This window comes from Pelophylax lessonae, assembly GCF_965119305.1.
Source record: "Pelophylax lessonae genome assembly, chromosome: 11".
Lineage (NCBI taxonomy): Eukaryota > Metazoa > Chordata > Amphibia > Anura > Ranidae > Pelophylax > Pelophylax lessonae.
Window position 1 is genome coordinate 225,094,108 of NC_138778.1, and position 24,002 is coordinate 225,118,109.

Below are 24,002 nucleotides of genomic sequence, written 5' to 3' on the forward strand. Positions count from 1 at the left end.
TCATTGTTCTGGCACCCCCAAGTGTCAGTGTGTTATTGTCCTGGACCTCCAAGTGTCAGTGTGTCATTGTCCTGTGATCCCCAAGTATCAGTGTGTCATTGTACTGTGATTCCCCAAGTGTCAGTGTGTTATTGTTCTGGACCCCCAAGTGTCAGTGTGTCATTGTTCTGGCCCCTAAGAGTCAGTGTGTCATTGTTCGGAACCCAAGTATCAGTGTGTCATTGTTCTGGGACCCCAAGTGTCGGTGTGTCATTGTTCTGGGACCCAAAGTGTCGGTGTGTCATTGTTCTGGGACCCCAAGTGTCGGTGTGTCATTGTTCTGGGACCCCAAGTGTCGGTGTGTCATTGTTCTGTGATCCCCAAGTGTCAGTGTGTCATTGTTCTGTGATCCCCAAGTGTCAGTGTGTCATTGTTCTGTGATCCCCAAGTGTCAGTGTGTCATTGTTCTGGGACCCCCAAGTGTCAGTGTGTCATTGTTCTATGATCCCCAAGTGTCAGTGTGTCATTGTTTTGTGATCCCTAAGTGTCAGTGTGTCATTGTTATGTGATCCCCAAGTGTCAGTGTGTCATTGTTCTGTGATCCCCAAGTGTCAGTGTGTCATTGTTCTGGGACCCCCAAGTGTCAGTGTGTCATTGTTCTATGATCCCCAAGTGTCAGTGTGTCATTGTTTTGTGATCCCTAAGTGTCAGTGTGTCATTGTTATGTGATCCCTAAGTGTCAGTGTGTCATTGTTCTGTGATCCCCAAGTGTCAGTGTGTCATTGTTCTGTGATCCCCAAGTATCAGTGTGTCATTGTTCTGTGATCCCCAAGTGTCGGTGTGTCATTGTTCTGGGACCCCAAGTGTCGGTGTGTCATTGTTCTGTGATCCCCAAGTGTCAGTGTGTCATTGTTCTGTGATCCCCAAGTGTCAGTGTGTCATTGTTCTGTGATCCCCAAGTGTCAGTGTGTCATTGTTCTGTGATCCCCAAGTGTCAGTGTGTCATTGTTCTGGGACCCCCAAGTGTCAGTGTGTCATTGTTCTATGATCCCCAAGTGTCAGTGTGTCATTGTTTTGTGATCCCTAAGTGTCAGTGTGTCATTGTTATGTGATCCCCAAGTGTCAGTGTGTCATTGTTCTGTGATCCCCAAGTGTCAGTGTGTCATTGTTCTGGGACCCCCAAGTGTCAGTGTGTCATTGTTCTATGATCCCCAAGTGTCAGTGTGTCATTGTTCTATGATCCCCAAGTGTCAGTGTGTCATTGTTTTGTGATCCCTAAGTGTCAGTGTGTCATTGTTATGTGATCCCCAAGTGTCAGTGTGTCATTGTTCTGTGATCCCCAAGTGTCAGTGTGTCATTGTTCTGGGACCCCCAAGTGTCAGTGTGTCATTGTTCTGTGATCCCCAAGTGTCAGTGTGTCATTGTTCTGGGACCCCCAAGTGTCAGTGTGTCATTGTTCTGTGATCCCCAAGTGTCAGTGTGTCATTGTTCTGTGATCCCCAAGTGTCAGTGTGTCATTGTTCTGTGATCCCCAAGTGTCAGTGTGTCATTGTTCTGGGACCCCCAAGTGTCAGTGTGTCATTGTTCTATGATCCCCAAGTGTCAGTGTGTCATTGTTTTGTGATCCCTAAGTGTCAGTGTGTCATTGTTATGTGATCCCTAAGTGTCAGTGTGTCATTGTTCTGGCACCCCCAAGTGTCAGTGTTTCATTGCCCTGGACCCCCAAGTGTCAGTGTGTCATTGTAATGTGATCCCTAATCATCAGTATCATTGTTCTGGCACCCCCAAGTGTCAGTGTGTCATTGTCCTGGACCCCCAAGTGTCAGTGTGTCATTGTTCTGTGATCCCTAATTATCAGTGTCATTGTTCTGGCACCCCCAAGTGTCAGTGTGTCATTGTCCTGGACCCTCAAGTGTCAGTGTGTCATTGTTCTGGGCCCCCCAAGTATCAGTGTGTCATTGTTCTGGGCCCCCCAAGTATCAGTGTGTCATTGTTCTGGGCCCCCCAAGTATCAGTGTGTCATTGTTCTGGACCCGCAAGTGTCACAGTGTCATTGTTCTGTGATCCCCAAGTGACAGTTTGTCATTGTTCTAGGACCTCAAGTGTCAGAGGGACAATGACTTACTACAATACTTTGTATTGTTTATTGATCTTTTCTGGTATATTTGGTATACAATGATCTTTGCCTGATTAAACCAATTCCTGATTCCTTCAGTAACGCTCCCACTGTATCCCTCTCTGAAGATCTCAGAATCTTATTTTGGAGAAGAATGGTTCTCTCATGTTATGGTCACATGGTGTTCTGGCTCCTGGGATTCAGACAGCCCTGGGTTACATGATATATTCTTCATCCTAAATAGACCACGTCTCCCTCCCCAGCCCCGTCCTGATATTTAATGTCACTTAGGTTTATCCACAATTTGAGGATCACTCCAGCAGGCACACTCTGTTCCATTAATAAATCTCAACGATCCATCACCCAGACTCCTCTGCTCATGGAGGGGCCAAAGCCGCGTCTAGCACATCTTTTTCCATGACTTGTATGAGCGCAGCGCGTTCCTTTAGCGGCATCATTCCTCGATCGCAGCTGTGCTGGACTCCTAATGGTTGTGAAGATTCAGCCAGAATACCCTGAGATGTCCCAGCGTACAAACTAAACACATATTACAACACTTCACTTCACATCGGAACATTCCTCACATTCCTCGTCCTTTTATTTTATGAATATATGTCTATTTACTGATTTCATTTTACAATTTAGGAGAATTTATGGAGAGTGGAAAAATACCCCTTTACTCACCCTGCCTGTCCTGTGATGTGATTGGGTCAGTGTTCTTTGTACAGCACCGCGGTATATGTCAGAGCTATATACGTTTATAATAATAATAGTGTGTGACTGTGGTGGGGAAATTAGAGTGTAAGCTCCTTTGGTACAGAGATTGATGTAACTAGCTCAGTGTTCTCTGTACTGCACTTCTGTGGCCCCTGACCTTCTCCATTGCTTGCATGTACTGCAAATGTCAGAGCTATATAAATGTATAATAATACAGTGTGTGACTGTGGGGGGACATTAGAGTGTAAGCTCCTGTGGTACAGAGATTGATGTGACTGGCTGAGTGTTCTCTGTACAGCACTGCGGTATATGTCAGAGCTATATAAATGTATAATAATAATAGTGTGTGACTGTGTGGGGACATTAGAGTGTAAGCTCCTCTGATACAGAGACTGATGTGACTGGCTCAGTGTTCTCTGTACAGCACTGCGGTATATGTCAGAGCTATATAAATGTATAATAATAATAGTGTGTGACTGTGGGGGGACATTAGAGTGTAAGCTCCTCTGGTACAGAGACTGATGTGACTGGCTCAGTGTTCTCTGTACAGCACTGCGGTATATGTCAGAGCTATATAAATGTAGAATAATAGTGTGTGACTGTGTGGGGACATTAGAGTGTAAGCTCCTCTGGTACAGAGACTGATGTGACTGTGGGGGGACATTAGAGTGTAAGCTCCTCTGGTACAGAGACTGATGTGACTGTGGGGGGGACATTAGAGTGTAAGCTCCTCTGGTACAGAGACTGATGTGACTGTGGGGGGACATTAGAGTGTAAGCTCCTCTGGTACAGAGACTGATGTGACTGTCTCAGTGTTCTCTGTACAGCACTGCGGTATATGTTAGCATGCTGCAAATCTGGGATAACAATATATCTTTATCCTCACCATTTGTGGGACTTTGTTCCTCTTCTTTGTGTACTTTGTCTTATTGTGGATGATGGGATAAGTATCAGGTTGTAGTCGGTGGGTCTGTGTTCTGAAGTTGTGTGTTTAGGAAGCAGTGCGTTGTCTAGCCACGCTCCGTTGGAAGTCTCTTCCTCTCCTGGGGTTCGGACTACAGATCAGATATCTGCTCCCATCTCACAGCGCTGTCACTGGTGCTTATAGTAATTCTGCAGAAAGTAAAAAGTCTAAGTGAAATATGGAATGTTCCAGGGGATCAGACGAATGCCAGGCCATTGTGTGGACAGTGGCAATCGGAGATTACAGGTTGAGGTTCTTGGTCCTCAACCAGCAGGATGAATCCAGAATCAGCCAGTAGGCGATCAAATGCAGACCAGGACTACCAGGGCTAATGCCTCGTACACACGCGTCGATAGTTGGCCGTGAATTTTCGGCCAACGTCCGATCGGCCGATTTTCGGCTTGTTAGTATGGTGCTTTCGACAACCGACTCCGACTTTTCAGCCGAATAAAATCTGGTGTGCAGGCTATAAAATTTTGGTTGGCCATCAACACAATGGCCGATTTTCCGTCAGTCAGTACAGATTTTAAGTTAGCTAATCCAGTCAATGGCTTTTCTGATCAGTTGTTATTCTATTGGAAGCCCACGTTCCCTGATTCCTTAAGGACCTGTTCACACCTGGGCGTTTTTCAGCTCATAAAACGCTCATCTCTGAAGTTCCAAAACGCTCAACCAGCAAGATTTCATTAAATTCAATTGTCATTGTTCACATATGAGCATTTTGTTACCTGAAGCTCAAAAAAGTACATGAGCTTCTTTTTTGGGAGATTACAGTCCTTTTTGGTCAGATGTCAATGCCTGCCTTCAAACACCTGTAGAAAACGCCCAAAAAAACACCTGAAAACGAGACGCTCAGGTGTGAATGGAGCCTTAGGTGTGAATGGAGCCTGAAGGAAATATAGACTATTTTATTTTCCTCACTTCGGTGGCACCTGACCTTCTCCATTGCTTCGGCCACGTAATGTTGGTTGGCACTTTATGACATCATGTACAACTGAGGAACAGCAAATTTGTAGCTGGGATGTTTACTTACTGCCTGTATATAGATAGACATTTGATGGAGAGTCCTAAATATTTGGGTATGATGGGTACAAAGGAGAGCAGCGTATCCTGAGAGGATGCAGACCCTTTCGGCAACAAGGAGCGTGAATGCGGCCTGCCTGGTCTATACCCAGATGCGGGAGGCTTCCTACATGGAGATAGCGTAGTCCCTGCACTGTCTCTATTCCTCTCGAACCTCTCCCTGCCACTATGGGCTGTTGCTGCCAGATGGGGAGCCTGTCCCTACACTAGCCACTCGCAAACTTGGGAGCTAGGGTCTTAAATAGACTCTGCCTTGACCCAAGATGGCTGCCGAGGTCACGTAGGACACCAGATGGCTGCGGAGGTCACGTAAGACACCAGCGTCTAATCAGACAGCCACCCAGATGGGGAACCTGTCCCTACACTAGCCACTCACAAACTTGGGAGCTAGGGTCTTAAATAGACTCTGCCTTGACCCAAGATGGCTGCCGAGGTCACGTAAGACACCAGCGTCTAATCAGACAGCCACCCAGATGAGGAACCTGTCCCTACACTAGCCACTTGCAAACTTGGGAGATAGGGTCTTAAATAGACTCTGCCTTGACCCAAGATGGCTGCCGAGGTCACGTGGGACACCAGATGGCTGCCGAGGTCACATAATTCACCAGCGTCTAATCAGACAGCCACCCAGATGGGGAACCTGTCCCTACACTAACCACTTGCAAACTTGGGAGCTAGGGTCTTAAATAGACTCTGCCTTGACCCAAGATGGCTGCCGAGGTCATGTAGGACACCAGATGGCTGCCGAGGTCACGTAATACACCAGCGTCTAATCGGACAGCCACCCCCCTTGTGACCACAGGAAGTCAGAGGAACCAAGTTCCTCACGACGTCCTTTCTCTTCTGCATTGCTGCTTCGGTTGAGCGCCACCTACAGTGGGGAGTACAGAATGCACCTGCCTACAAATATGTACTGAAACAGCAAAACTCCCAGCAAATTTTACTTTCGGGTTGTCTACCTGTATTAGAAAGTCAAGCCCCAGATTCCATGTGTAGCTATAACAGATGTCACTATTAGGAGGAGAGAGGGTCAGGGCACTAAACATTAATATCCTGGTTTTAGGTGGAATTTGGCTTGCTGAAACACCTACCTACAGCTTGAATCCCTTGGGGATTTCATGGGAGGAACTACCTTGCTATGGTTGGTGGTTCTCTCTCTGCTCACCGTAGGATGGGATTTCTGTATAATATAAAAAAACCGAATAAAGTGGTTGCAACACCTCCATATGCCTAGGGAGGTGACTGGCCTCAGATGCTACACAGAGATAAAACAGATCCTCCTACATAAGTTGTACCGGTTTATCTACATCCATTCAAAGTGCAGAATTTACACAGCTCTGAAAAGCATGGGGCAGAGAGCTCTGAAAGCTGATTGGAGGAAAGGGACATCCCCCCCCCCCCATCACCCAGCACACAGATACAGAGTTGAGGCTGCCAATCACAAACTGTGCCCTCCCCCGTCACCATTTTTCTCTTGGTGTCAGGAAAACTCGTCAGAAGTCACTCATGCAGATAGCAGAGGAAGGAGGCAGCAGACAAAAATGTTACAAGTACACACATGTTCGAGGTTTACAACCTCTTTAACCAGATGGCTCCACCCAACCTAAATGTTACTTTAAGCCAAAGAAAAGCCATGGTTGTATACCAGAGCCCCTGTGTTCAGTTGTGGAGCCTGGTTGTATGTCCATGCGAGGGCTATGTTTGCCTGCATGAAGATGCACAGGTGTGTCATATGTCCCTGTTAGAGATGGGCTCAGGCGTGTTCGGGATCCTAGTCCCAACCCACCTGCCCGATCCTGGTGAAATCGGGCAGGTGGGTTGGGACTAGGATCCCGAACACGCCTGAGTCTATCTATAATCCCTATGCAGGCAGTCCTATTCATGTCCATTGGGACACAGAGGCTGCACAAATATAGATGCTCCTCCCAATCTAACATTGTTAGGAATTCTGTATATAGCCTTTAAAACAGACAGACAATGCACAGTCCACATGGGCTTTGCTGCTTAACTGTAGACAGGAAACATCAACTTATTCAAAGAAAAGACATAGAGTTTGATCATAGATACAGCTGCAAACCTATACACACTGCCATCTTCTGGTTGAAGGATATATATCTACTAAATACTGTTGTACAGTAGTTGTTGCACAAGATACAATTTTGTATTTCAACAGACATCGTTGCGGGTGCACCGCGCTAAATGCAGACAATGTTCGCTCAGGACTGTGCACCCACACCTGAACGGATGTCAAATTGGAAGCATCTTCTGTGCCCATGCAGCCCCTGCGCTCCAATGGACATGAATGGGACTGCCTGCAGGGGGGTGTATGACACACCTGTGCATTCCCGTGTGGGTAAAGACGGCCCTCACATGGCATATGCTGTAGTACACCCCGTGTAAACGAGGCCTAGCTCTTCAGCCTCTGACCTATCTCTTTTCCTTCTGGCCTAGCTCTTCAGCCTCTGACCTAGCTCTTCAGCCTCTGACCTAGCTCTTCAGCCTCTGACCTAGCTCATCAGCCTCTGGCCTAGCTCTTTACCCTATGGCCTAGCTCTTTACCCTATGGCCTAGCTCTTTACCCTCTGACCTAGCTCTTCACCCTCTGACCTAGCTCTTCACCCTCTGATATAGCTCTTCACCCTCTGGCCTAGCTCTTTATCCTCTGGCCTAGCTCTTTACCCTCTGGCCTAGCTCTTTACCCTCTGGTCTAGCTCTTTACCCTCTGGCCTAGCTCTTCAGCCTCTGGCCTAGCTCTTCACCCTCTGGCCTAGCTCTTCACCCTCTGGCCTAGCTCTTCACCCTCTGACCTAGCTCTTCACCCTCTGACCTAGCTCTTCACCCTCTGATATAGCTCTTCACCCTCTGGCCTAGCTCTTTACCCTCTGGCCTAGCTCTTTACCCTCTGGTCTAGCTCTTTACCCTCTGGCCTAGCTCTTCAGCCTCTGGCCTAGCTCTTCAGCCTCTGGCCTAGCTCTTCAGCCTCTGGCCTAGCTCTTTACCTTCTGCCCTAGATCTTCACCCTCTGGCCTAGCTCTTCAGCCTCATCAGCATCAGGCCTAACTCTTCAGCCTCTGGCCTAGCTCTTTATCCCCTGGCCTAGCTCTTTACCCTCTGGCCTAGATCTTCACCCTCTGGCCTAGCTCTTCAGCCTCATCAGCATCAGGCCTTGCTCTTCAGCCTCTGGTCAAGCTCTTCAGCCCTGGCCTAGCTCTTCAGCCTCATCAGCATCAGGCCTAACTCTTCAGCTTCTGGCCAAGCTCTTCCGCCCTGGCCTAGCTCTTCAGCTTCTGGCCAAGCTCTTTATCCTCTGGCCTAGCTCTTCACCCTCTGCCCAATACTAAAATATCAGTTTTTAGGTAGGCTGACCCTTTAAAGAGGAATCCTAGTCAAAGCCATTTGTGTCCCTCTTGGGAAGAGTCTCCCTATCTTCGTGTGTGGTCACTGGTACAAGACGTGAGAGGAATCTCTCCAATGGGGACTCAGACAGCCGTATCTTTTTAGTAGGTCATGTGATGGGTTAAACTTTTCATCTGTGCTCAATCAAGCATTGCTCAAGTCTTCTGATTCTCCTCAGTTGCATCCCTGGAGGTAATCCAGATTATTAAGCGATGGCATGTGTAGATTACAGCGGGTACCACGTTCCGACCGCAGTGCGGTTTCGAGTGTCCATCATTGCATATTCATGGGGGGTGCTTTTTGTCATTCCAGCAAAGTAGAGGATGGGCAGCGGCCACCTTCCCTCCGACCTTTGATGTGCGCTTCCCGCAGACGCCAACATGGCAAGCTACATTTTGCCCCCCTGCCGCTGAGGGAGCGTGCTGGATTACATTAACTAAATATACATCGCGGCCAAAAATATCAGCGCTGTGACCATAAGGGGCTCCGATACTTCCTGGTTCCTGGTCATCGGCAATGCGCGTGCTGAAGATGTATGGCGAGATGTTTCCTCATTACCGGCCCGCGTGTTATATCCTGAACTCCTATTTCTACAGCTGCCCTATAGATGTCCATCTCTGGCCTACATTAAAGAGGACCTATCATCAGATTTATATTTTAATGCTGAGAGCAGCCTGCACAGTAATCTGTCGATGTAACACCTCTCACAGAGATGACAGTATTGATTAGGGGCAGCACCATCTTTAATCAGGCATCATTTAGGGTCACCGTCTATTTCCTGGACTGAGATGCCGACTCAGAGGTGACACCATTATGTAAATCTTGGTGCCTGTACATTTCTTGGCTGTGATCACAAATGTCTAACACAAATCAGCCCCCTGCTGCAGCCTCTCACCTTGTGATTTGCTACAAAGTTACAACATTTCAGTCTGATCACTGGGGGGAGAGGAGACTGAGGAAATGCTTCCTTCTGCCTGTGGCAGTCAGGGAATGAGTCGGGCTCTATCTGATTTTCTGCAGCTTCTATTGCACACTGCGAGAACTTACAGTGTGCGGTAAAATAAAAATAAGCAAATTCAGTCCAGGAGAGGAGCCTGTACAACTGTGCAAGACTAAAGGGAAGGCTGGAGGCCAGCTGTAAGTCCTTATTCCTGATAAAATCAATGGTCAGCACATATCCTTTAAGGACTACAACTCCCATCATGCACCACTGGCTGGGATTATTGGTCTGGATCAGTTATAGAGTACAATTCCCAATCCTTTAAGGACTACAACTCTCAGGATGCACTACTGCCTGGGATTATTGATCTGGATCATTTATGGAGTACACCTTCCAATCCTTTTGAGGACAACAACTCCCAGCATGGAACCACAAGCTGGGACTATTAATCTGGACCAGTTATAGAGTACAACTCCCAGTCATTTAAAGACTATAACTCCCAGGATGCACCACTGCTTGGGATTATTGATCTGGATCAGTTATGGAGTACAACTCCCAATCCTTTGAGGACAACAACCCCCAGCATGGACCACTGGCTGGAAATATTAATCTGGATCCGTTAGACAGTACAACTCCCAGTTTGCACGACTGCCTGGGATTATTGATCTGGATCAGTTAAGAGTACAACTCCCAATCATTTAAAGACTACAACTCCCAGGATGCACCACTGCCTGGGATTATTGATCTGGATCAGTTATAGAGTACAACTCCCAATCCTTTTGAGGACAACAACTCCCAGCATGGACCACTGGCTGGAAATATTAATCTGGATCAGTTAGAGAGTAAAACTCCCAGTTTGCACCACTGGCTGGGATTATTGAGTTAGATCATTTATAGAGTACAACTCCCAGTCCTTTAAGGACAACAACTCCCAGCATGCTCAACGTCCTGGGATTATTGCGCTGGATCAGTTATAGAGTACAACTCCCAATCCTTTAAGGACCACAACCCCCAGCATTATGCACCACTGGCTGGGATTATTGATCTAGATCAGTTATAGAGTATAACTCCCAATCCTTTAAGTACTAAAACTCCCAGCATGCACCACTGGCTAAGATTATTGATCTAGATCAGTTATAGAGTACAACTCCCAGTCCTTTAAGTACTAAAACTCACAGCATGCACCACTGGCTAGGAATATTGATCCGGATCAGTTATAGAGTACAACTCCCAGTCCTTTAAGGATTACAACTCCCATCTTGCACCACTGGCTGAGATTATTGATCTGGATCAGTTATAGAGTACACCTCCCAGTCCTTTAAGGACTAGAACTCCCAGCATGCACCACTGGCTAGGAATATTGATCCGGATCAGTTATAGAGTACAATTCCCAATCCTTTAAGGACTACAACTCCCAGCATGCACCACTGGCTGGGATTATTGATCTGGATCAGTTATAGAGTATGACTCCCAGCAGGCACTGACAGTCCAGGCCCGTAGAGCCTGTCTTTCTCTGTCTGTCAGTGTCAATCCATTTGCTATCTTTATATCCAGCCACCTGCCTGATGTCCCCGACACGTTTCAGCCTGAATAGAGGAAGGAGTGACCGCCGTCTTTATGGTTTATATATCAGTCAGTGGACAGTGTGGTGCTTGACTTTGATCTGCATTGCATACAAATATTTGTACTTTGCACATCCCGCTCTCCCGATTCACCGGCATGGCGCTCCGCCTGACGTGTTTGGGTTGAAGCGTGATTCGAAGCGGAGCAGGAAGGGAGCCGTGTCTCCTGACGGCTGTTCTCATTCGTGGTGTTTAGCGGATTACATGAAAGTCGGCTTATGGCTTCCAATTTGCAGTGAGAAAAGGCAGCTTGTGTTCCTGGCATCTTCTGAGCGCATTTACCAGTGAGAACTCCCAGCTGCTGCTCTTCATGATCGATCGTCCTCCGTGGCTGTGGCCTGCTCTGCAGCCTTAGCAAATATTACTTCTTTTCTATTCAGCTCAGTATAGAGCAGCTTTTCTCAACCTTTTCCACACATACATGAACCCTTGAAATAACTTTCTGGAACCTTCTGCTAAAAATTACCAACTCTACAACCCGTGATGGTCAGTGAGAAGAATGACCCCTACACTTGAGGTCAGTGGGAAGAATAATCCCTACACTTGAGGTCAGTGAGAAGAATGATCCCTACACTTGAGGTCAGTGGGAAGAATGATCCCTACACTTGAGGTCAGTGAGAAGAATAATCCCTACACTTGAGGTCAGTGGGAAGAATGATCCCTACACTTGAGGTCAGTGGGAAGAATAATCCCTACACTTGAGGTCAGTGAGAAGAATGATCCCTACACTTGAGGTCAGTGGGAAGAATAATCCCTACACTTGAGGTCAGTGAGAAGAATGATCCCTACACTTGAGGTCAGTGGGAAGAATGATTCCTACACTTGAGGTCAGTGGGAAGAATGATCCCTACACTTGAGGTCAGTGAGAAGAATAATCCCTACACTTGAGCTCAGTGAGAAGAATGATACCTACACTTGAGGTCAGTGAGAAGAATGATCCCTACACTTGAGGTCAGTGAGAAGAATGATCCCTACACTTGAGGTCAGTGGGAAGAATAATCCCTACACTTGAGGTCAGTGAGAAGAATGATCCCTACACTTGAGGTCATTGAGAAGAATGATCCCTACACTTGAGGTCAGTGGGAAGAATGCTCCCTACACTCAAGGTCAGTGGACCTCCTTACAGATAGCTAAAAAGATCAGTGGTGTCAACATTGGTGTGCACAGCCTATTGCATCCGGGTGGTCACCCCAGAGCACACGCACACGCGTGTATACCAGCAGAGCAGAGATTGGTGTTAGTAGTTATTATTATTAACCACTTCTGGACCTGAAGGATTTGCCCCCTAATGACCAGGCCATTATTTGCGATTCAGCACTGCGTTACTTTAACTGACAATTGCGCGGTCGTGCGACGCTGTACCCAAATAAAATTGACGTCCTTTTTTTCCCACAAACAGAGCTTTCTTTTGGTGGTATTTGATCACCTGTGCGATTTTTATTTACTGCGCTATAAACAAAAAAAGGACAATTCTGATAAAAAAAAAAAAAAACAATATTTTTCACTTTCTGCTGTAAAACATCCTGAAAAAGAAATTGTAAAAATTAAATTTTTTCATCCTTTTAGGCCAATTTGTTTTCTGCTACATAATTATGGTAAAAAAAATCCCAATAAGCGTATTTTGGTATTTTTGCGCAAAATTTATCGCGTCTACAAACTAGGGGAAAGATTTACGTCGTTTTTATTTATTTATTTTTACTAGTAATGGCGGCGATCTGCGATTTTTAGCGGGACATCTACATTGCGGCGGACAGATGTAACCCCTGACATTTTGGACACTTTTGGGGGGGACCAGTGACATTACTACAGTAATCAGTGCTAAAAATATGCACTGTTACTGTAATAATGACACTGGCAGGGAAGGGGTTAACACCAGGGGCGATCAAGGGGTTAAGTGTGAGCAGGGCTGCTGTTAGAAATTACGGGGCCCCGTACAGACTTCCTGGCAGGGCCCCCCTAAGAAAATATTAAAGATATATTTAGCTAAAATTACAACAAAATCACTATTAGCAGACACAAATATAACATAACTCACATAATTCCTGCTAAATCTAAAAAAAACTATGTTAAATAAAAATGAAGACAGAGAGAGAGAAACAAAGTTACAAATAAACTCCTGAGCAGAGATAAGGCCCACACAAGGGAGGGGGATTAGTGAGGGACAACTGTCTCTTTCTCAACAGATAAAAGTGTTGGAGATACAACAGCTTTCAGTTTAGCAGATTAACCGCAGTTCATAAATAGGACACTAGGTGTCGCTAATGCTCAGTGATATGCTATGCATTTCTATGATGTGTTGTAATATCCTGTACACTGTACTGAACTTGTTGGTTATCTCTTCCTGTTTTGTTGTTTTTATTACAATGAGGTGACATCTTTGCTTTCTGTGTTATGTTCCAATAAAGAAGCCAGTTCCTGTTTACTCCAAAATGTCTGATCTGAATGGACTCCGCTGCACCCAGTGATCACACTCAGATCAGACAGATCAGATTCAGGTGCTGGAGGAAGATTTCTGTATTTGTTGTCCATCACTAATCCCCCTCTCTGTGTGGGCCTCCCCTGTGTGCTCGGCCCCCTACAAGAGGGCTGGTGGTCCCCCCCCCCTATCAGCGGCCCTGAGTGTGAGCTTGGGGGTGCTTTCTAACTGTATGGGGGAGGGACTTGTGAAATGACCATAGAGACCTGTGATCTCATATAGAAGGATCACAGGCGCTCTGTGATCATTCCAGAGAGAAGAACGGTCGGCTGTGTTTACAACACCAGACACTTGGTTAGTGTTGGGGTTCAATCACATGCCAGCTTTGTATTCAGAACTGCAGAGATAACTTGCCCCAACTGCCACAGCTATTACAAGACCTAATGGTGGGGTCACACCCAGGTCTGGTGCTTCCGGCTGGCCAACTAGGGCGCAGCCATGGCCACTGGTCCATAGTGTTTGACCTACAGTAGTCCTTGCCATTTTATGTTTTTTTATTTTTTATTTTCTTTTGGACGCAAAGCCCTGCAGGGAGAATCTCAGTACTGGCATCTTCAAAATGTCTAGGAAATCATGAAGTAATTCATATTTCAGATGCAAAGCCAAAACTGAAGTACCAGCTTTAGGTGGCATTGTCCTTTAGAGGTTATAGGTCATTGTGTGTCACCTACCATTACTTTCCCAGTAGCGCAGATGTATAATTATGCTCCTATAACTATATATAGCACCATCGTATTCTGCAGTGTTGTACAATCTGGGGAGGACCCAAGGAACATTCAAGGGTTAACATAACCTAAACTGTGAAAGAAGCCTGACTACAAGAGCTTACAATCTAACGCACATGAAATAAGACTTGTATAACTTTTATGGAAAAATTGTTTACCATTGCGCTTCCTTCATTCATATTTTGGTTTATCCTCAGCCCATTTGACAGCAGCAAGGTCCTATCCACCCCCGGACTGAGCAACAAATTATCATCCAGCGCCCGGAGAGTGTCTGTCTACCACTGGACTCCGCCCAACACGCCAAGCTTTCGCGACAAGTTCTACCTTGTGAGTATTATCAGTGGTTCTACATTTGTGTCCCGAAATGAACCAATGACTGTTGAGCTCTGTCGTTTTTTGAACACTGTTCATTAAAATGGAGCTAAACAGCCTATTGTTTTCAGCCAAGGAAGCGGCCATCTTGGCCTCCGTTTGATCTTCAACTGCCATGATGCTACACATGTGATCAGTTATGACACCAGCCATTGGATGGTTTGGCAGTTTGGTTGAGAGCACAACCAATGTAACGATGGGGCACTATTCCTCCCACTGATACCAACGATGGGGCAATATTCCCCCCACTGACACCAATGATGGGGCAATATTCCTCCCACTGACACCAATGATGGGGCACTATTCCTCCCACTGACACCAATGATGGGACACTATTGATCTTTTATTGAAAAGAATCAAGCAACATATTTTATACAAAAGTAAAAAACAGAACTATAGTACAATATTCCAACAAAAAAAAACAAAGGAATTCACATCCATGTGCAGAATATATACAATATATACATAATCCACTTCCAACATTCTTAGAAAACTATTTACATAAAGCAGCAGAGAGGGCCTAAGAGGCACAACCCATCACCTATGTATGCAGCCATTTATCAAAAACTGAGCATTAAGAAAAAATCTAGGGTGATAAGAGACAGAAAGCCACACCCGGGAAAGAGACTCCTGGCAGTCAGGGAGGCTTGAAACCCCTCCACACCTTCAGCCAAGCCCTCTGACCCCACTTGTCTCTCTCAAGCGCCCGAATCTTCCCCACCTCATGCAGAATGTCACACACCACCACCTGAACAGGAAGGATTTTACGCCGAAGGGTGACCTGACACCGTGCGTTCCATGTGTAATAACGGACTACTAAACTAACTAAAAAAAGTGTATCCAAACACATAACCCAGCCTGGAGAGGAAAGGAACACCGAGGGCCCGCCCAACCTGTTTGTATACCTCTATGTTAAAAGGGCAACGAAGCAGAAAATGGTCCATAGTCTCCTCCTCACCTGCACATTCCTCCCGAGGACAACCACGATCCATCCCACTGCGGAATTTCAAATTGCCCCGAACATAGAGCCTCCCGTGGAAGCACAACCAGGCCAGATCCCTGAATTTAAGGGGGACTCTAGCCAAATTAATCAATCTTAACCCTTCCCTCAAAATTGGGCCTGGGCAATCCCTTAAGGCCAGTGGGTCATGAAAGACTTCGCTCAAGACTCGGCTCATAAGGACTTTCCTCGGAGCGGATCTGAGATCTTCAGCCGACAGTCGCCACTGCCGCAGCAACTTCAGACACGGAGCGACATAGGCTGGGAGCTGACCACGATGACCCCTGAGATTCTTCACTTGGCCACCTTCTTCCCAAAGTCGCAGAAAAGGCCTAAACCAAGATCTAAACATGCCTGCCCATCCAGGAGGTTCCACTGCAAGCATACTACCAATGTTAAACTTGAGAAATAGCAGTGAAAAGAAAAGAACGGGGTTGACCATACCTAAGCCACCCTCCCTCCTGGATAGATAGGTGACATTCCTCTTGATGGGGTTCAGTCTGTTCCCCCACAGCATCTGGAAGAACACACTATAGATCCTAGCATAGAGAGACACTGGCAAGATGCAGACAGGACTGACATACAAGAAGATCGGTATCAGGTAAGTCTTAATCAGATCAACCCTTTCCCTCAGAGATAACTTCCATCTCTTCCAGCTGACCACCTTAGTATTGGCAACTTCCAGCCTGCCTTCCCAGTTTTTGAGGCCATAATCGCCAGGTCCAAATTCAATGCCTAATACAGTAAAACCTTGGTTTAAGAGTAACTTGGTTTAAGAGCGCTTTGCAAGACAAGCAAATTTTTCAAATAAATTTTGACTTGATATACAAGCGATGTCTTGATATACAAGTAGCCTCAAGTCACAGCTGAGTATAAAAGAGAAGAGACAAGAGAGGTCCCTCTAAGTGTAGCAATATGGTTAAATTTAATGAAGGTACAACATTTAGCAACTCACATGGTTGATGATTGGAACAGGCACATCTAAGGATGCAGCCATCCAGGCTAAAGCTGTCCACATAGACCGTCCTCCACACCGCCATCTACGTCATCCCTTCCTCGCTTTCAGATCGCTTTACTGCAGGGTGTTCTTCCCGGTCAGGATTACAGACTGGCAGCCGGCGGTGCAGAAGATAGTCTATGTGGACAGCTTTACCCCGGATGCCTGCATACTTAGATGTGCCTGTTTTATTCATCAACCATGTGAGTTGCTAAATGTTGTTCCATTAAATGGAACCATATTGCTACACTTAGAGGCGCCTCTCTTCCTCTTTGATACTCTGTAGCTCCTGCTGGATTTTGCTTCTAATCCCCTTGTGGAAGCGGCTATTTGTGGATGGACATTTTATGGTTACACAACCTATCGCAATGCTATAATCTTTTTATATGGACTATAAACTGAAGGATTTATGAATAAATGGTTGTGGAACGAATCATCTGAGTTTCCATTATTTCTTATGGGAAAATTTGCTTTGATATAAGAGTGCTTTGGATTACAAGCATGTTTCCGGAACGAATTATGCTCGCAATCCAAGGTTTTACTGTATCTTAAAGAGGAAGTAAAGTCCAAAAAAAAAAATCAGAGAAAAAAAAAGCCCTGTAAAGAGAAAGGCATAATGAGCTAGTATGCATCGCATACTAGCTCATTATGTAGTACTTACCTTAAAACGAAGCCCCCGCCGTGCCGCCACCTCAGCGACAGGACGGCGACATGTCCTGCCGTCCCGCTTCCGGGTTCGCGTCCTCCGGCCATCTGATTGGCCGGAGGCGCGATTACATCACTCCCGCGCATGCGCGCGGGAGCCGCCGTTCACGGCACTGAGCTCTGAAGGAACGGCACGGGTGGCCGTTCCCTCAGAGCGCCTGCGCCGATGACGTCATCGGCAGTTTGCGCTGTAAATATCTCCTAAACGGTGCAAGTTTGGGAGATATTTATAGCACCTATAGGTAAGCCTTAATATAGGCTTACCTATAGGTAAAAGTTATACAAGAGGGTTTACAACCTCTTTAATTTTTTCCTGGGGCACTGGAAAAGTGTCCGGGAGATCAAACCCCTCACCTTCCTTTCCCATCCAAAAAACTTCACTCTTTTCCTGATTGATCTTGGAGCCTGATGCTTCAGAGTACCGTGATGTCAGAGAGACCACCTCCTCCGCTTCATCTGTCCCAGTGACAATCACTGACACATCATCCGCATAGGCAACAACCCTCAAAGGCGGCTCACCCAGGATTCCCACTGGTACCCCACACAACATGCTGCTCTCTAGCCTCCTGATGAAGGGGTCGATTGCAAACACATAGAGCAGGGGACTCAGCGGACAACCCTGGCGCACCCCAGAACCAACCTCAAAGGACTGTCCAACCCAACCATTAACAAGAGGGAAGCTTTCTGCCCCCTTATACAAAACTTTTAACCAATCGACAAAACCACCCGGCAGACCGTACTTACTAAAGAGCAACCACAGGTACTCATGGTTGACACGATCGAAAGCCTTTGCCTGATCCAATGCCAGTAGATACTTTCCCCAGCCTGCAGCCCTGCACTGCTCCAAGGCCTCCCGGACAGCTAAAACCGCTGTGAAGGTGCTCCTACCCTGGATCGAACAGTGCTGATGGCGAGAAAGCAAAGACTCTGCTACTGCCGATAGGCGCCAGAAAAGTATCTTCGCCAGCACCTTTCTATCGACATTGAGAAGGCTGATGGGGCGCCAATTCTCAATCATCGAAGGATCTTTACCTTTTGAAAGAAGAATCACAGCTGAGTGTCTCATGGAAGGGGGAAGCACCCCCTCAGCAAGACAACTGTTAAAAATCTCTACCAAATGTGGGGCCAGAATAGACTTAAAGGCTTTGTAAAACTCAGCCGTCAGACCATCCGGTCCAGGTGACTTCTTGATGGCAAGCTGTTCAATTGCCCTCGTCACCTCTTCAACTGTGATCTCTTCTGTCAAATTCATCAAAGGGACATCTCCACCATTTAGACCTGGAATAGAGTCCAAAAAGCTTTCCATCTTGTCTCGGTCAAGCTCCTTCCTCCCAAGAAGTTCAGCATAAAAAGACCTCACGACCTCCAGGATCCCTGACCTGGACTTTGTCAAGGAACCTGTACTATCCTTAAGGCCAACGACCATCTTAACAGCTACACCCTGTTTGCAGTTCTGGTAAGGGTCAGGCGAGTGGTATTTCCCATAGTCCCGCTCCAGAACCAAAGAGGTATGCCGGTCATATTGACACTTCCTGAGGAGGATTTTCACTTCAGAGATTGCCCCAGGATCTCCTCCTCTCGAGACAAGAATATCTAGCTTCCTCCGCAAACGTTGGTAGGTCATGTATCTATTAAACTGTTTTTTATTGGCTAGGCCCCTGAAGAATCCAGCAATCCTCTTTTTGGTCAGGTCCCACCACTCAGCCTTGCTGCTACAAAAGTCCAGGATGGTCACCTGTGCCTGAAAGAATTCCTCAAAGGATTGTCTAACATGTTCTTCCTCAAGGAGAGTCGAATTTAATCTCCAGATGCCTTTGCCCCTCTGAGGGAAATCTGAAGCATTCAAGACCACAGATAGCATACAGTGATCAGAGAACTCCACCGCCTGCACCACTGGGGGTGAGAAAGCAGAGGCCTCCTTCAAAAAAAACCTATCTATCCTACTCTGACTATTACCTCGATGAAAGGTGAACCCTGTGTCATCCGGGAGGTGCTTAATGTGCACATCCACAAGACCAGCATCCCTAACCATACTATTTAAAAAAACGCTATCATATCCCAGCCGGTCATTGAAGTCCTTCCTGTCCTTGGGCCTAGTCACAGTATTAAAGTCACCTCCAAAAACCACTTGCCGGGATGTAAAAAGAAATGGCTTGATCCTTGTAAAAAGGCATTTCCTGTCCCACTTTGTGTGCGGCCCATAAATATTAATTAGGCGCAGGTCCTGCCCTCCCACAAGAACGTCTAAGACCATACATCTCCCAATCTCCACCTCAATAACCCGCCGGACAGTTACCATGCCGGTTTTAAACAACACCGCCAGCCCGCCGTAAGGCTCGGCCGCAAGAGACCAGTAAGATGGACCATACCTCCACTGTCTCTTGGCCATATGAATATCTGCCAAGGAGGTGAGCCTAGTCTCCTGCAAAAATAAAATTTCAGCATCTAATTGGCTGAACAAAAATAAGGCCATAGAACGAGCTCTTACCGACTTAATGCTGGCGACATTTATTGTCACCACTTTTAACGGAGGGGGAACCGCCATTTGGGTTATTGGGTGGATTGCTTCTTAGCTCCCCTCTGCTGCTCATCACCAGAAGCCTCTCTCTTTCTTGAAGCCTCCTCCAACTCCATTTCAATTTCTGAATTCTGCTCAGAAGAATCCCCAGATGAGGAGATATCCCAAGCAGAAGCCCTAGAACGGTTGGAGACAGTCACTGAGGCATCCTGTCCCTGTTCCGTCCTCACCGTCTGTCTCTTCCGCCTCACAACCTTCCTTCTCTCCTCCAGGTACTGCAGGTCAGATTCAGAGATGCTTTCATCTCTTGTTTTCTTCTTCTTCTTTGAAGTCTTCACAGAAGACTTCTTTACAGAGGAAGCCGCAGCAGCACCCTTTTTGATACCCTCTACCACTCCTGGTGGGTGGGGGGCTTCTTTAAGGTCACACTTAGGAAGGGAAGACTGATCGGGAATAACTGACTCAGGGGGCACAGACTTGGCAGATTCTGACACAAGAGGAGCCGGTACAGTAGGCTGGGGGGACACAGGGACAGACACAGAAGGAAAACTTACAGATACAGGAGGGGTGGGCACAGGGACTAGGGAGGGATCCTGCACAAGACCAGGGGGGTCAGTCACCGCAGAGGAGGGTGGTACAACAGGGGCCTCATCCTCCATCCTGTCCAGCCTTAACAGATCATCTATCACCTCTCTATCCATATTATGCCAGGCTTCAGGACATCGGCTGTAGGGGTGGCCAAGGCGCAGGCACAGGTTGCACCTTATCGCCTGGGTGCAGTCCCTGGCCACATGACCCTGTCCCGACACACTGAACAGATCAGTGCTGAACAAGAGGAGCTAAAATGCCCCTTTTCTCCACAGCGGTGACACAGTTTTGGCTGACCGGGATAAAAAATAGTCATCCTATCCCTCCCTATAAAAGCAGAGGAGGGCAGGTGACGGACAACATTCCCATCCCTAGCCAACCTGACCGTTACCGACCAACCCCCGGTCCAGATGCCACGCTCATCATGAATTTTATCCGGCCTGGTCAAAACATCCCCATAATTTCTCAACCAGACCTCTAAGTCCCGAGCAGGAACACTCTCATTTGTAAGGACAATAGTAATTTTCTTTACCGTTGACCTTTGGGAAACTGCCACTGGCACCAGACCTTCCCATTCGGGTCTTGACCTGCACCGAGCCATATATCGTTCCCAGAACAAGTCAAGACCCTCTGGTCTGGTGAAACTAACTGTGTATTCCCGGCTTCCAGCCACATGTATCAGGGCATATAGGTCATTAGCCCCAAAACCCATATCTAAGATCAGGTCCACCACCATACGCCTTGCTAGAGGGACTGCACCACCTTCCCATTTAAGGAGGACTACGTTCCGCCTTGGACCCCCAGCAGAAGCCATAGATCCAATACCAGATCCAATGGTGCTCATAGTGGCAGCCCGCGAGGGAAAACCCTGATTAGAAGCAGAGCTCCTCCTTGATTGTAACCCTGGCTTGGTGATATTGCCAGGAGCACAGCTTACCACCTGTGCAAATGTAGGTTTTTTAGGGCCAAGACCCCACACTGATTTCACATTATCAGGTACACTACTATTATTATTTTTACCAGCTTGGCCTAAACAAGCAGCATTATCAGTTCCACATATAATGGTGGGATCCACCATGCCTGCAATGTTATTAGGGATAACTGTTTCTGATGCAGTAACAGATGTTTCCTGCTGCTGCGCTGTAGAGTCCTGTTCAACAGTGACTGAAATAGTTTTAAGCTCAGCAGAAGGGGGGTTAATCGGCTCTTCTGGGTTTTGTGGTTCTTCAGCAGAAATGTCATTTTTTAAACACAACTTTTCCTGTTTAGAGACATCAGCAGCAGGCACAACATTGCTGAGCATAGGGGAATCACCCGGAGTGTCATTAGGAAACCCATCATTAGGCAAGGTGCTAAAAGGCACAAAAACTGTTTTATCTGTAAGCTGGGGCTTTATATACTTTACTTTATCAGGCACACTCTCAGGTAAGTCCTCCACATCACCAAACACCAGCTGATCTTCCTGCATTGGAGACTCCATTACCTGTATAACTTTCAACATGCCTCCTGAGCCCTGAGATGGCAATGGGCTGCTAACCTCACCTTGAGGGGGAAGGGGGTCAGAACCGGGGGTCTCCTCCTCCACCTCCATCTTTGCAAACCTCCGTTCATTGCAAAACTTCTCCCTGAAGGGACCATCCCTGCCTTCCATCATGGCCACGATAGTTTCTTGATGATCCACACGGACTTTCGCTAATTGGACCTCTGAATCCATGGATCCACGGTTCTTGCTGAACAAGCCTTCACGCTGCTTTCTCAGGCGCTTTAAATCCGCTCTAAGCTTGTAGAGCTTGTCTCTCTCCTTATTGAGGACTTTGATCCCGGCCACCACTCGCTCCCGAATGGATCCAGCATCTTCATCCTCACCAGGTGCAGAGAGATCACCAACCACGGGCTGCACAGGAGCAGGGGTGCCATCCATCCGCCCAGGGGATGTCTGAGAGCCTCCAGCAGGAGAGGCCCTGCTGGCCTCCATGGCTTCCCCAGAAGGGGGCCAGGAGAGCTGGGAGGGATTTCACCTCACTCCCCTCTTACACAGATCACCTGCAGCAGCAACAGACACACAGCCAGAGAACCTTCCAGCAGCCACACCCAAAGCTGAATGATGGGGCACTATTCCTCCCACTGACACCAATGATTGGGGCACTATTCCTCCCACTGACACCAATGACTAGACACTATTCCTCCCACTGACACCAATGACTGGACACTATTCCTCCCACTGACACCAATGATGGGGCACTATTCCTCCCACTGACACCAATGACTGGACACTATTCCTCCCACTGACACCAATGATGGGGCACTATTCCTCCCACTGACACCAATGATGGGGCGCTATTCCTCCCACTGACACCAATGATGGGACACTATTCCTCCCACTGACACCAATATAGGGACACTATTCCTCCCACTGACACCAATGATGGGACACTATTCCTCCCATTGACACCAATGATGGGGCACCATTCCTCCCACTGATACCAATGATGGGGCACTATTCCTCCCACTGACACCAAAGATGGGGCACTATTTCTCCCACTGACAGCAATGATGGGGCACTATTCCCTACCACTGACACCAATGATGGGGCAATATTCTTACCACTGACACCAATGATGGGGCACTATTCCTCCCACTGACACCATGATGGGACAATATTACTCCTACTGATACCAACAATGATGCACTATTTCCCCCACTGATACAAGGTATTATTCCCCCCACTGACACCAATGATGGGACACTATTCCTCCCACTGACACCAACGATGGGGCACTATTTTTTCCACTGACCCCAATGATGGGACACTATTCCTCCCACTGACACCAACGATGGGGCACTATTCCTCCCACTGACACCAATGATGGGGCACTATTCCTCCCACTGACACCAATGATGGGGCACTATTCCTCCCACTGATACCAATGATGGGGCACTATTCCTCCCACTGACACCAATGATGGGGCACTATTCCTCCCACTGACACCAATGATGGGGCACTATTCCTGTCGCTGACACCAATGATGGGGCACTATTCCCCCCCACTGAAACCAAAGATGGGGCACTATTTCTCCCACTGAAACCAATGATGGGGCACTGTTCCCTACCACTGACACCAATGATGGGGCACTATTCCTCCCACTGACACCAATGATGGGGCACTATTCCTCCCACTGACACCAATGATGGGACACTATTCCTTCCACTGACACCAATGATGGGGCAATATTCCTCCTACTGATACCAACAATGAGGCACTATTTCCCCCACTGATACAAGGTATTATTCCCCCCACTGACACCAATGATGGGACACTATTCCTCCCACTGACACCAATGATGGGACACTATTCCTCCCACTGACACCAATGATGGGACACTATTCCTTCCACTGACACCAATGATGGGGCAATATTCCTCCTACTGATACCAATGATGAGGCACCAATCCTACCACTGACACCAATGATGGGGCGCTATTCCTCCCACTGACAACAATGATGGGGCACTATTCCTCCTACTGATACCAATGATGGGGCACCATTCAGACCCCTGACACCAATGATGGGGCACTATTCCTCCCACTGACACCAATGATGGGGCAATATTCCTCCTACTGATACCAACTATGAGGCACTATTTGCCCACTGATACAAGGTACTATTCCTTCCACTGACACCACTGATGGGGTACTATTCCCCCCACTGACACCAATGATGGGACACTATTCCTCCCACTGACACCAATGATGATACACTATTCTCCCACTGACACCAACGATGGGGCACTATTCCTCAACAGAG

The 24,002-nt window shown here is 47.3% G+C and overlaps 2 protein-coding genes across 2 annotated transcripts in view; one reads left to right on the top strand and one right to left on the bottom strand.

The window, feature by feature from the left end:
• BCAS4 (breast carcinoma amplified sequence 4) overlaps positions 1-24,002 on the bottom strand; it is a 1,047,728-nt gene that overhangs the window by 680,405 nt on the left and 343,321 nt on the right. The window lies entirely within an intron of this gene.
• Positions 1-24,002, top strand: part of RIPOR3 (RIPOR family member 3) — a 265,471-nt gene that overhangs the window by 198,940 nt on the left and 42,529 nt on the right. The window contains exon 12 of the mRNA XM_082272182.1: positions 14,216-14,345. Within this exon, the coding sequence (XP_082128308.1) occupies positions 14,216-14,345 (130 nt within the window). The remainder of the gene's footprint in view (positions 1-14,215; positions 14,346-24,002) is intronic.